The 14983-nt window shown below is 33.4% G+C and overlaps 1 protein-coding gene across 2 annotated transcripts; it reads left to right on the top strand.

Moving 5' to 3' along the window:
- The first annotated feature begins 4130 nt into the window (after nucleotides 1-4130).
- On the top strand, nucleotides 4131-13857 carry LOC101211605 (LRR receptor-like serine/threonine-protein kinase FEI 2). 2 transcript variants are annotated; one of them, XM_031884258.1, is made up of 14 exons: nucleotides 4131-4321; nucleotides 5249-5465; nucleotides 5976-6111; nucleotides 7139-7210; nucleotides 7287-7373; nucleotides 9138-9209; nucleotides 9709-9780; nucleotides 9887-9958; nucleotides 10160-10254; nucleotides 10510-10677; nucleotides 10752-11090; nucleotides 11797-12054; nucleotides 12199-12332; nucleotides 13110-13857. In XM_031884258.1, the coding sequence occupies exons 2-14, from the start codon at nucleotides 5369-5371 to the stop codon at nucleotides 13320-13322; spliced, it is 1815 nt and encodes a 604-aa protein (XP_031740118.1). In that variant the 5' UTR covers nucleotides 4131-4321; nucleotides 5249-5368; the 3' UTR covers nucleotides 13323-13857. The 2 variants fall into 2 exon arrangements, with proteins under 2 accessions (XP_031740118.1, XP_004145576.1); XM_004145528.3 differs by having other exon boundaries at nucleotides 4134-4321; nucleotides 7302-7373.
- Nucleotides 13858-14983: the final 1126 nt, after the last annotated feature.

Below are 14983 nucleotides of genomic sequence, written 5' to 3'. Positions count from 1 at the left end.
TTAGCCCCATTTCATAATAATTTATTTTTGCTTGTGTCCCCCAATTATTTTACTAAAGAAACATATTGAAACTAGTCAAATTCTGAAGAGAAAATAAGTTTTATGAAAGAGACATTTTTTTCTGTCAAAATTTAATTTGCTTTGTTTTTTGAAAACATTGTTATGGTTAGCAACTTAATTTAATTTGCATTATTGTATAATAGTTGATATTGCATTGCATATTCTCTACTCTAAGGACTTCTATATAGGAAAATTATAAACGTAATATTGGATCATCAATGTTTTTGAATTCAATATCCCATTTTAAATATAAAAATCATGTATATTTGTTCTATGGGTATATGCAAGAAGTATAAAGTTCTCTGTTACTTCATCTTCAAATTAATGAGATTTATCTTTGAATGTCAATGGTAATATGAAGAAAGAAGTGAGCATACATCACACTGTAACAAAACAATTGCTCTTCCATAAATCTGGATATCTAATTGAAAGGTGAAAATAATCAATCCATGGTAGATGAATTCATTCGTGATCTGTGATGGACGTATTTGGATATGCCCTTCCATTAAGCCTTTTCTCTAATATTTTCTTCTTTTTTTATCAACCACCCTTAAAAAGGTTCTCCACCTAGCCCAAATATCCCAAATATTCTTCCAAGTGTTGTCTATCGTGTGTGACCATATAAAGTTTATCTCCATCTATATATCCACGAACCAATGCACTAGAATTATTCGAAGCTACTATTTCAGAAGTAGTATTATGATCTTTTACAAATTTGTACCATATAAATTTAGAGAGTGTTATCTCTGTTAGGCCTTCCATGCCATGTTTCGATGTAAAACAAGTACTAGTCGTTGCATATGAGTATCTTGCATTTTGGAATTAGTCTCAATTAAAATATCTCCTATTAGAAGTATCGTCTATCGTGTGTGACCAGATAAAGATCATCTCCATCTATATATCCACAAACCAATGCACTAGAATCATTCGAAGCTACTACTTTAGAAAGAATATTATGATCTTTTACAAATTTGTCCCATATAGATTTGGAGAGTGTTATCTCTGCCAGGCCTTTCATGCCATGTTTCGGTGTAAAACGAGTATTAGTCCTTGCATATGAGTATTCTTGCATTTTGGAATTAGTCCTAATTAAAATATTTGTTTGCAAGCAACCGACCATATTTGCATTTTGATTTGGCAGAGACTTCTTAAGCAAAGGATTTGACCATATCCCTGTACCTTTATGAAATGGGGTAGTAGAATTTGGGTATTATGTCATGCGTGATATAATTTTGTCAAGGAGTATTTCTATTGTAGATGTTGTAAGTATAACAATTTTAAAACTATCATCATATCATTTATTTGGAATCAAACTCATTCGTAACCACTTTATTGTCCATAGATGAAAAGTTTACCTCGTACATACTCGCAAGATAACATCGATGAAGTTAAATAAGAATGAACGGAGTTCCTTTCTAAGCACGTACATCATGCATAGCGTCATATTCTTTATAAACTTTTTTGATGTATTTTGTGGATCTTTTTTACTTCTTTTGGATAAGTTTGCCGTAAAATTATGCGTAGGTATTTTCGTGCATTATTTTAAATATTTGCCTTGATTTTTTGCTATGATTTAGTATGGATTGTTGCAAAGGCAGTGGATAAGTTTCATTATTATGTTATTAAATTCCATGACCATTGAATGTTGTTAGACTTATATTGGAAAGTTTTCGAAGCTTTATTTTTCTCTTTTTCATCGACTTGCAACCCTTAATATGTAAATTTGGAAAAACATTTTGTAGGTAGCTTTTCTTCATGTTTTCATGATTGGAAGGTTTGGCTGATAGTGTAGACTATGGTTGTAGTTTATCAGATGGTACTGCATTGGAATATGGATATTCTTACAATCAATTAACTGCACAAGGTAATTCTTTGCTTGTGTCCTTGTAGTTTTATTGTTTGAATAGTGTATAGTTTGTTCATGTTTGTATACCTTTATACACTCTCTTTTAGAAGGTTTGATAGCTAGTAACTTTCAAGCTCATAAAAAGATTCTTCAATTATAAGAAAATACATCAATCCATGAAAATGATATCAAGCTAGTAGTAAAATGAGCATAGGTCAACTAACTTAAGTTGCAATATTAACATAAGTCATAGTTTTGATTTTCTCTCTGCCATTAACTGAGAAAGAAAAGTTTTAGGATTTTCCAATAAGGATGGACAAACATTAACCTTGTGGATGGACTAACATTAACATTAACCTTATGTACCACCTCTCTCACGTTTATTCATATTTTACTTTCCTCTCTCATTTTTTTTTTTTTTTCAATTATCTAATTCTTGGTAATGTATTTCTCATCCTTACTTGGTGTCAATGGAGAATTGTATTGTACACACTTTTACAATGAAGAGTGATAATGTATTTCTAATTATCTAGTTCTTGGTAAGCCCTTGCTAGTCAAGAATTTCAAAAATTTCTGCTCAATCATATCCACTTCAACATATCATGCTTACTAAAACAATTTTACATAAGCTTCTTCGAGGATATTTTGATCCTCCTTTTAGTGGTACAAAAGTCACATAGAGCTATTATGCTAGTACAAGTCTCTTAGCAATTGCAGAAAAATCATATTAAAATGAACTTTTGTAACTAAAAAACTTGATGAATTCATAACGTCATATTGATTTTAAGTACTCTCAATTAAAGTTTAATTGTGTTCTTCTCATTTTGGAGGGTGTCGAAAATGTTGTTCAGTGGAGAAGTGTTTATCATTTTTCCATGTAGGTGCATAACCCACTTATATGACAAAAGTGATTACTGAAGTTTTTATACCTAGCTGAAAGTTAATCTTATGTACTTGTTATGATGTCTTTCCCTGCAAAATATCATATTTTTGTTGTGCTATGTTTAAGACATAGGTTTTTATTAAAAAAATCAATGATCTACAATACAAATGCATGTCCATCATCAAACTTACCACGATAATTTAAATAAAAATTAAATAAACTATGATAAATCTAAAAATTCATCTGACACGTTTTTTTTTATTAAAAAAAATTCAGGGATTTACATATATACTACAAATGAATCAACTTAGCATAAAAATAAAAAAAAAATTGATTTACTTACCAAATGCATATTATTAATAAACAATATTCATCAAAATTTAAATATTTGTAACCATTTATACAAATGGACTTCCAATTCATTCATTCTCAAATTTTGAATTAACCACAAGTAATCATAAATGTCCACAAACAACTTATTAACTTATATCAACTTTTTTATAAAAATGGTAGATACTAATTACCTACCTAAAATATTTTAAGATGGTAGGAAGGTAAAAGTGATATTATTTATTTGTGGAGAAATCAAGAATATAATTATGTACAGTTGATAAAAATGTAGTACAAGTTAAAAATTTTAAAGAATTGGTATAGAAAAGTTGATTTGGAAGGCTCCAAAATTTAATATGTTTATTCTCAATCTATTTGTCTTAAGATAGTGTATAAAACAATTGAGTGTTATTTTGAATTAGTTTGATTGAGAATTAATTGATTTTGTGAAAATTAGAATTAGTTAAATATTTATTGAAAAATTGGTGTTGTTAAAGAATTAATTAACAATGCATCGTCCGGGTGTTCCAGACCAGTCGAGTCTCCGCCGCGGTTTTGTTCGAGCTTCGCCGTCGTTCCTTCTTCTGTTCTGAGCCGTTTCCCTTAGATCCAAGCATCACTGAGCCGCCCGAGCCGACGTTCTCCTCCTCTCAGCCGCGTCTCAGTTAGTGAGTCGTTTCGTTCCCAGTCGCGTGAGCCGAGCCCCATTTCCTAGCCGGGCCGAAATCTTCCGTTCACTTTTCCAAGCTACTTTACCTTTTAGCCGAGTCTCATTTTGGATCTGTTTCCAGCTGCATGAGCTGATTCCCATTTACTAGCGGAGCCGAGAGCTTCCCTTCAGGTTTCCAAGCCACTTCTCTACAACTTATATCATTAATTTTGAAAAAATGTAGTAATAATAAATGGCGACTAAGGTGAAAGGTGGGGGAAATTCCGTGTTGGATTCAAGGAAGGGGAAGCGAAAAGGCGTCGGTTGCACGTGTGTGAGTTCTATATCACACGTGTGAGTTCACTTCCTTCTGATTGGCTAAATCAGTTTCCCCTTCCCAAATTACCAAAGCATCTCTTCAGTCTCCAGCATTCCACTCTCTCACACTCATACTCTCTTTCATCAGTCAAAAATCTTTCAACCTCACGCCCTTTTTTCATCTGCATTCACGTTTGCTCGATCTTAGATCGGTTTCCAGTTTCCAGTTTCGAATGTCAGTTCCAATTTCTAACTTTTAGTTCTTGAAATGAAATTATTTTGCTGTGCTTCTTTGATTCTTATTGTGTATATGAAATCATTCATTGTATTGTTTCTTTCTTCATTTATGTGGCTGTTTCTAATTTTGACATGTTTAGTGCGATTTTTGTGAGATCATTTCACTTTGCTTTGACTGTCAAAATGCTTGCTGCATTCACTTTGAAATTATGTTTAGTTTGAGCTGAAATTGTTGCTACTCCTACTGCTTCAAGTTCAATACTTGATGTTATTTTCGTGCTGCACGGGTTTGGAATATAGCTATGTCAATTTCATGGTCTGCGGAATATTTATGTAATGGCTTTTGCTTTAATTGCGACGGTCCTTGAATTTATTATGCATTTTTCTTTTAAATGAATGTGCGGTCATCTCTTATTGCGGACTTCGTTATAAAAAAAAAAAAAAAAACAATTGTTCTCTTTATTTTCTGTGTTGTTGTGGCTTCTAGTGGCATATCTACAGGGAACAATAAGATAAGAATCTGTTGGTCCACCGGGATACTTGTGTCTGGTACATTCTTGCTCACTTGGGTTTATTGTTTGCATTTTTTTAATCCCATTGGTTTTAGTTTCGTTATTTCGCTGTATTTATATGACACTTCAGTAGTAGCATGATCTTATAGTAGATCGTGAGTCACGACTCAGGACTTTGTCAAACACATATGTTAACAGAATTTTGAAGCATTGTGTTAACTAAATTTATATACCTATTACTCTTTCTAGTCTGGACGAGCATATGATATATAGGATAGTTTTCCCATGATTTGTGTATTGGTGTGAACTGGAGTGATATAAAACTGCGAGCAAATTCTGTGACATGGAGAATTTTGTGCATAGTTATTTTATACTGTCGCCATGCTGAGAGTTAGCTGCTTCTTGTATAGCAGGTGTTGTTTTTCTTGCAGCAGCTCGTTGTTATCAGATTACTATATGTTCAAGAAAACCAATCCAGTTTTTGGTATCTCAGATGGTTTGTTTTAATTGTATTATGCTTGACTGGTGTCACCATGGGCTTCTATACGGTAAAATGGCAATGGCTACTGATTCTTCACATTGTACCACTCTGCATGATAATGAGCAGAAGCAGTGGTATCACTTCTGATGGTATGCTTTAGCTTTACTTTCCATTCCTTTTAATATAGAGGCAGTGCATGAATAGGCGTTAAGTAAGTTGAGCAAACTATGCTAGGTATTTTAATCCTGGGAAAATATTTTAGTACACGTATTAGCTGTGAATAACACCATGATACTAACTCTAGGTTTTTTTCTTCCTGGGATGTGGAAATCTGTCTCCTTGGCTATCTTACTAAATTAACACTGCACTCTATAAGATATAGAGTTCGAACACTCATAGTAGACGATCTTATGAGTTATGACCAACCTTAACCATCGTGATAGATTTTCTCAAGAAAAGGTTTAGATATATGTTCGTTTATTCCACTTTATAAGGTATGTACTTTCTCGAGCGTTTTTTAATTGGACCTATGAAGTGCTATTGTGCTCCTAAGAGTGAATTGTCATTAAGCAAGAACAGTGCATATATCATCTTTTTTCAAAGGTACCTTCATATTATGACGCTCTTTCTCAGTGCTTGGTGTCTCTTGTTTATTGTAGGTGAGGCACTTTTGAGCTTCAGAGCATCAATTCTTGATTCTGATGGCGTTCTTCTTCAGTGGAAGCCAGAGGAGCCCCATCCTTGTAAATGGAAAGGAATAACGTGTGATCCGAAAACCAAGAGAGTGATATATTTGTGAGTTCAGCTTTGGTGGTTTATCATCCTTTCTATTTAAAATTTTTAAATTTTACTGTACAAAATATTATGGGTTGAGCTAGTGGTTAATAAGAGCCATGTAAATCATAAAGGACTCACAAAGAATGAGTTTAAGTTATGGTGGCCACCTCTCAAAGATTTATATCCTATGAGTTATCTTGACAACAAGATGGAGTAGGGTAAGGAATTTAATTCTTTTGTGCATTTAATGTACATGGGTATAGAAAATTGTAGGAGAATTTTCAAGAAAATACTGACAAGAAAGCCTGTCGAGTAACACTAAATTTGAAGGCAAGTCACTTACTAGGCAATAACACCAATAGTGTCGTCACTTGTCACCAAATCAACTTTTCTCCAAACAATAAGTTCTCTCTTATCTTCAAAAGTTATGTTCTTCCTTTCTTTTCACTTTCACCGAATAAAAGTTGTTCCAAATGGACCATGTCTATCTAACTTTTTAGATTGATGTTCTTTATTTTCCTATAAAAAGGGGGAAAAACCCAGCAGAACCACCTTTGGGGAAACCGAGAACTTTAAGCAACTTTTTTCCAAACACAATTAGCAAACTGACAAATCGTAAGCAGATTTGACTAATCCTCCATATTGCAAACATGCGAACATAATATTTGAGGAAAATAACATAAAGAGAAAAATCTCCGTACTTATATGGCGATGCAAGATGGAAATTTGTTTCTTTTCTTTTCTTTTCTTTTTACACCAACATGTTAATCTCAGATACATTTATGCTTCATTGTCCGTTTGAATATTCTTATTAGGCAGTGGGCAAGAGTTTCTTCAGTGCTCGCTCTGATAGCATATTAAGGAAGGGTTGAGATGGACTCGTAATGCCATAACTTGGTGTTTCATTTAGATGCATTTACCTCATCATAAGTTATTGTCGGAGCACTAGTTGCCCAACGTCACGTTCCATTTGAATGTTTTACTACTTTATGATGTTTGTCAATTGATTTTAGACTTTTATTTTTTGGTTCTCTTGCACTCGCAGGAGTCTTCCTTATCACAAACTTAGTGGATCATTATCCCCTGAACTTGGAAAGCTTGACCACCTAAAAATTTTGTATGTACTTCTGTTGTATCTTAGGCAGTTGACCTATGGATATTACTAGGCCAGTTGGTAAATCTAATGCTAACAGTTTTTCATTTTACAGAGCTCTTCATGACAATAACTTTTATGGGACAATTCCATCAGAATTAGGGAATTGCTCACAGTTGCAGGGAATGTAAGTATTTACCGCAACTGCTAGTCAAATGTGTCATGTCATGCTTATTGTTTTTTTTATTTCATTAAGTATTCCTCTTTGATTCACCATTTTTAGGTCAGATTTATTTTTTTTGCACCAAATGCCAGTTTGGGCTTTGTTGGATCTGATAAATGTTTGAGATGGTGGAGTTCCATAAAGATTCTTTTTGAAGAAAGAACGTCAATGCCCATTTTGGGACTATGCCACAAATTTTCTGGCCTTTCCCACTCTTTGTGATACAGAATCTTTCTTCCATCCCTCCAAGTGACTTCTGAAATCAATGCCTTCAGCCCAAAATATTATTTCTTCTCTTTTAGTTTAGGAGATTAGATACCTTTGCTAGATTTTGGAATGATGCATCCATTCAAATAAAGTTAGCCTTCCTCCCTTAGAAAAGATTGTATTCTTGCACTTGTGCAGCCTTCTATAGACCCTTCCAACAACTGGATTGTAGGAATCTCAATCATGCACAGCGGAAAACAGAACTAAATCACTCTAATTGCAGCTAAACTTAATTAGAAATTAACATTCATTACTACCCTAATTAAAATGAAATTAGGTTTAATGAAATGCATATCCTTGAAGCTCCAGTTCACTTGAATTCTCTGCACGACCTCGAACCCAGATCTCCACTAGTGTTGACCTGCTATTCTCTGGACTTAGAACCGTGTTGTGGGATCTGATAGGTGAAGGATTTGAGAGAGAGACGAACGGAAATTTGGAGGTTGGACTTCGGGTTGATGGTTGGGAGAGAATTATGTTGGAACTCAATCCTCCAGATCGTATAGAATATGAAATCACTATATTGATAGTAATAGGAAATACAATATAGAAATCGAATTGAATATGAAGATCAATTCGATGAAGAAAATGAAACTCTCACTCTGTTATTCTCTCTCAAGAATATACAGAAATGATTTCCTCCACAAAATGCTCAATGCCTTTCTCTCTCTTCCACTTTCTCTTTATATCTTCCCTTACACTCATTGTCATCCTAGTCAGTTACATATTAACTAACTCACTCTCCCGCCTATTTTGTATCTTATTTCTTTTCCTACTATAATGGTGGATTATTGGTGGTCTAACAAATTCTTTTGTGAAATTAACTTCAAGGAAAAAAAATTTTAAGTGGCAAAAGTTTTTCCACATTTGAAAAAAAAGTCTTTAATAGCTTCGGGATCTTAGTTTATTGAATTCAAGATCATAGTGTTCAATTTCACTAATAATTTCTCAATAACAAGTTCATTGAATAGAATATAATTTTAAACTACAAACTACGAGTTAGGACATAAATTCCAACATGGATTTCATAAATCCAACTTTTTTGGATTTCCTCTCATGGGACAAGTACTCCAAAGGCCAGACACCAATGAGGCTGTATTTGCTTCAAGATGAATAGTATCGCCTTCATAGTAATTTTCTTTTATTTTGGGAGAAGGCAGTAGCAAAAGTATTATCCTTCAAATAATATCACTATCAACTTTTTATCTGTTCTGTTTATTACTTCGTCTGGGGGACAGGGGTTAGAAGTTTTTGCTCAATTAAAGGTGTTTCTTTCACAAGGTCTATAACATCATATCTTTTTTCTTGTAATTTACAAGTTGATTTTATGTTCACATTAGGTCCCCATGAAACTCTCTCTTGTGATAACAGTTTTACAATCCCCCATCCCTGTCATGTTTTTATATGTGTTATACATGCTCATAAAATTAAACGAGTTGCAATTTTTACTATCTTCCTCAGGTTCCTGCAGGGTAATTACTTTAGTGGGTCCATTCCCAATGAATTAGGGAATCTTTGGGCACTTAAAAATTTGTGAGTTTTAATTTCTGTTTTTCCTGGAATCTTGTACAGTCATATATTTATTATTTTCTTGAAGTTTGATGGTTAACAATCATTAAAAAATTGCAATTACTCGTTTTAGAATTACAATGCTATCACAATAGGTCAAAATAGTTCACTGTCTAAGCACTGGCAACCATGTTATCACGCCAACTATAGTTTTGTAAAGAGGACCCATTAACTGACCTCTCGGAGTCTCCCATGCTATTGTCCCCTCTTTCATTTGCATATTGTTTTAACATCTTTTAAAATATCAGTTTATCAATATCTCAATGTCTTATTTTGCACTTACAAATTCATGCACACTGACGCTAACATCAATGCCTTCCACGATTAAAGCATTGTTACGTGTTGAACTTATTGCTATTAATTTTGTAGGAATTATTCACTCACAAGTCTTTCTTATTTAGGGATATTCTGGTCTTGAATCTTCAATTGATTTTTTCCTTCTTTTTTAAAAAAATTATCCCAGAGATATTTCAAGTAACTCACTCGGTGGAAATATTCCCATTTCGCTGGGGAAGTTGAGCAATCTTGTTAGTCTGTAAGCAGCCTTTCCTTCTTTTCTTTACTCCAGGGCTTAGTGTGTGTGTATAGAATCTGATAGCTGCAATTTTGGATTTGTGTTCTTACTATTTGTCAATTTGAAGAAACGTGTCTGCCAATTTTCTGGTTGGAACAATTCCAAATGTTGGCATGCTGCTCAACTTCTCGGAAAGCTCGTAAGTGGTCTCTGATGGATCTATGTTTTCATTTAAATTAATTAGATGCATAATATGGCTTTGAAGTAGCCGTCATATCAGGTCAATCATACAGGAAACACTTCATCTGAAGGGCTTTATAACGAATTGTTTTGTTAATGCTCGTAGATTATTTCCTTTTAATTAATCTATAACTGATTCACTTCAATGACCATTGTTTAGATTTCTTGGAAACCGTGGCTTGTGTGGGAAGCAAATAAATGTTATGTGCAAAGATGACAAAAAGGAACCTGAAACTAATGAGTCGCCATTCTCAGGTTATCTCGCACTTATGAGTTTCTCTACCACAATGCTAATGTATCATATGATTATCAAGTTCCTTTTTCGTTGGAATGTTGATATATTAACCCTTGGTCATACGGGGATATTTATTTCTTTATCTTCCGTAATATTTAATACCTTTCTAGGATTTGTGAAGTTCTAACTGAACTCAACATCAAAACTTTACATCAGAGCGTTACTGCCCTGGCTTTTCATGTGACAAATTTTGATGATCGTTCGAATTTGTGTAGTGCAAAATCAAATTGGGAAGAAAAAGTACTCTGGCCGACTACTTATAAGTGCTTCGGCAACTGTGGGTGCTCTACTACTGGTTGCCCTAATGTGTTTCTGGGGTTGCTTTCTGTATAAAAAGTTCGGCAAAAATGACAGTAAAGGTTTAGTGCTGAATGGCTGTGGAGGTACTTATCTATTAATTTCCTCCACACCAGTTGACTGGTTACGATTGTCACTTAATACTGTCTTGCTACTTCAGGTGCTCGTGCTTCAGGTGTAATGTTTCACGGAGACTTGCCATACATGTCTAAAGATATTATTAAGAAATTTGAGACGTTGAATGAAGAACACATAATAGGATGCGGGGGCTTTGGAACCGTGTACAAGCTTGCAATGGATGATGGCAATGTTTTTGCCTTGAAAAGAATTATAAAATTGAACGAGGGCTTTGATCGTTTTTTTGAGAGAGAGCTTGAGATCCTTGGAAGCATAAAGCACAGGTTTCTTGTGAATTTGCGAGGATATTGCAATTCTCCTACATCAAAGCTGTTAATTTATGATTTCCTTCCTGGGGGCAGCCTTGATGAGGCACTACACGGTAAAGATTTCTGTCTTCTTCTTCTTGTGAATTTGCGAGGATATTGCGATTCTTTCTGTCCCTCTCCTGTTTTTTTTACCTGGTTGGTAGTCGAAATATGGATAGAAAAGGATTGTTGTTCGATGGACAAACAAAGCTTAAATGTCATATTAATATTATTATTAACAATTATTTTTTTGCTTGGGGTCTTGAACGTCTTGAGCAACTCGTTTGTACTTTTGTTGCATTTGTTCTTTTGTCCTTTTCTGTACCTTTTGCTCCTACTATAATTCTCTTGTACTTTGAGCTTTAGTCTGTTTGTTTCTGTTTAAAGAAAAATATTAAATTTGATTACTTAAAGAATATTGTCGTGAAGGATAATGAAACACTCCAAGGTATAGAACACCAAAGACCATACCATAGAAAAGAAAACTCATCGTAGCCTTCTTTCTAAACTGCACCCATTAACCAAATATGACTTGGTAAATTTTATTTGGAAAATGATTGGTGCGACTTGGTAAATTTTATGTGGAAAATGATTGGTGCAACTCTTGTTACGATATGTGAACAGAAGAAAACACTTGTATGTGTAATTATTTTCAATTTACTCACTGTGCACGAGAATACAATACAAATTCAATATATTTGCAAATTTTGAGAAAGGAAGGAGAGGCTGAATAAAGAATGCAAATATAGTTTAACCCATTTTATTTGTGGAAAATGATAGGCCTCCGTACTGAAGGATCTGAGCAACTAGACTGGGATGCACGCTTAAATATTATCATGGGAGCTGCAAAGGGACTTGCATATTTGCATCATGATTGCTCACCGCGAATCATTCACCGAGACATAAAGTCAAGTAACATTCTACTTGATGCTAATTTGGAGGCTCGAGTTTCTGACTTTGGACTTGCGAAACTCTTAGAGGATGAAGAATCACATATCACGACTATTGTTGCAGGAACATTTGGTTATCTGGCTCCTGGTAAAGTAAATGAAAATGTTACTTCCTTTAAGTTTTTAGAAAAATGGTTCTTTACCGTTGCATATACTGAACTCAAAGAAAAGATAAACCTATTTTCTGACTTAGATAATATGTACATGCTAATCTTTATGTTTTTATGAGCAGAGTATATGCAAAGTGGTAGAGCTACTGAAAAGACTGATGTATACAGTTTTGGAGTATTGGTACTTGAAGTTTTGAGTGGCAAACGTCCCACAGATGCCTCATTTATTGAGAAGGGGCTAAACATTGTTGGTTGGGTATGCTTTTTTCCTCCGAATTTCACGGATTATTCTTTTATTTTGTTATTAATTGTGATTAATCATTTGCGTTATGCTTTTCTGCATGGACAACTAGATAAAATTTCATTCTGTTTAAATAACGGTAGATTTTGGTAAGCCGTAGCCTGTAAGCATACTTTACAATATTTGTTTGTTTTGATTATATCTTTCCATTGTTCTGAGGATACTTGCTATCTACTTGTACAATATTAAATTCCTTATTAATCGAGACAATTATTTTCAACCAATATCCATTATTCTGTGAATATGTACTTTTTTCATGCACCTTTCTTTGGTTTTTATCATGTATGAGAATGCCTTGAATTGCTCTTATATTATTTACCTGCAAGTACTCTTATCAAAATAAAATTTTACTTATATATACATGAATTACACCTTCCTAAAATATCAGAACTCATGTGAATAATCAATATAAAGCTAGTTTGATCGAATCAATCCATAATGACCTTTACATAATATAATGCTATGTGCCCAATATTTACATATTGTCTTTGATTATGTGTTTATTCATGCTTTTAATTAGTGTAATACTGAGTCTCCTCTTAATTCCTATACTTCATCCTTTTTCCTCTTCCACTGGAGAGCTTTCTTGTAATCACCTATTTCATTCATCGATGAACTATTTCTATTTCAAAAAAACACACACACACACACACACACACACACTATTTACACTTTGTACTCCATCAGATACGTATGGATCAAAAGTTCTAACCCACATATTTCCTATCTCAGTTGAACTTTCTAGTCACAGAGAATCGACAACGAGAAATAGTCGACTTACAGTGTGAGGGCATGCAAGCAGAGAGCTTGGATGCATTGCTTTCAGTTGCCATCAGATGTGTTTCGTCGAGTCCAGAGGAACGACCAACTATGCACAGAGTGGTCCAGATTCTGGAATCTGAGATTATGACTCCATGCCCAAGTGATTTCTATGATACAGATTGAGCTCTATGACACCCAAGCCAAGCCATGCAATACCATGCCATGCCAATGAAGGCATAGAACCTTGTTGGAATCAACCAAAAGGATTCGAACATCTTCAAGGTCCATGCTTTCTAATCTGATTGATTCTTCATTATTTCTTCTTTCTGAAAAGTAGCAATTATGCAGCTTTTGTGATTGAGCTCTAACGTTTGGGAAAAGGGTCCAAAAAAATGCTGTTTCTCTAACCAAACGGCATTGGATCTCTTGTAATTCCATACCCCCATGTAAGTAGATGAAGGTTCCACGTCTCTGTGTTCTTATATTTGTTCAATCTTCCCCAGGGTTTTTTTTTTCTTCTTTCATCGTCTCAAATCATTCCTCTTTGTAATTTTTCTGTAACTTTTGACCCAAAATTAAGTGTACATGAGTGATTGTATAATATTCAACAAATGTTCTTCACTTATTTTTGTTACATTTTATTTTCTAAGAAATTTGAACCTCCGATTTCTTAGAGGGAATAGTAATAACGTTTGATTGAATGGATGATGTTTCTATATACCATTTAGATGTTATATTATATGACATAAAATCTGTGCATAGCAAACTCTATGAGAGTTGTACTATCAACTATCAAGGAGCATTGTTCATTTCTTTCTAATAGTTTTATTCAAGTTTGAGATTGAAAGCTTACCTTTTTAACCCTCCTTACTATTATTGTCGCCAAAAGAACATGAATGGATATCAAAGTGAAAATCAGTCCGGTACATCTTAAAGTTTATCTATTTTTGTGTATCTCACTAAATTGTTTGCATAGCATGTGCCAAACGATAATTATTTATTTTAAAAAATATTTTAATTAGTGTGAGTAATTAGAGATGTATACATTTTCAGATATATTTAAGTATTGCATGTGGAAGTTCTAACTTAATAATCACACAACAAACAAAATCTTAGTACTAACTTAATAATCACACACCAAACAAAATCTTAGTATTGCATAATTCATAAATTCAATAAATGTTCAATACATATGAACTAAATGATTTTTTCCCAATAACATGATCTTTTCAACTCTCTACAAGGTTTAAGAGAGTATAGAGCTTTCATTTAATTGGAGAAATATAATTTTATTTAATTGGTCAAATACAGTAATAAATTCAAATATTTAGTAGGAAAATATATTAAATTTAAATAAAATCAATTCACATTCATGCATTTGGTTTCATGAACATAGCTACTCCATCCAACAGAATGCTTTTAGATATTATGTGCATTTGTTTATGAGAATGCGAACACAACACTTGCGATGTGTGTTAAGTGACTAAAAGGTTGTAAATGTAAGACTCAATCGTACTAGAGAAAAAGATTTCAATTTGAGTTCATGTGATCCCAATAATCTTTAATTTAAGTTCTATCATTTGGTCTTTAAAATTTTAACCTTACTTAATTCACCTCCAAATTTCCTTATTTGTCTTTCCATTTTATGGATGTTTTAAAAACTAATCAAAATTTTCAAAACTAAAATAAAATTTAAAAAATTCTAAAACCTTATTTTTCTATATTGAAATTATGCTAAGAACTCAACCCACCAACGAATGAAAAGAAATTCATTGTAAGAAATCTACATAGTAGCACTAAGATTAAAATATTAATATATATACATAGTAACATTTAAAAAATAA

This window comes from Cucumis sativus, chromosome 4, assembly GCF_000004075.3.
Source record: "Cucumis sativus cultivar 9930 chromosome 4, Cucumber_9930_V3, whole genome shotgun sequence".
Lineage (NCBI taxonomy): Eukaryota > Viridiplantae > Streptophyta > Magnoliopsida > Cucurbitales > Cucurbitaceae > Cucumis > Cucumis sativus.
Note: the sequence above shows the minus strand (reverse complement) of the source record. Positions and strands in the feature narration are given on the sequence as shown.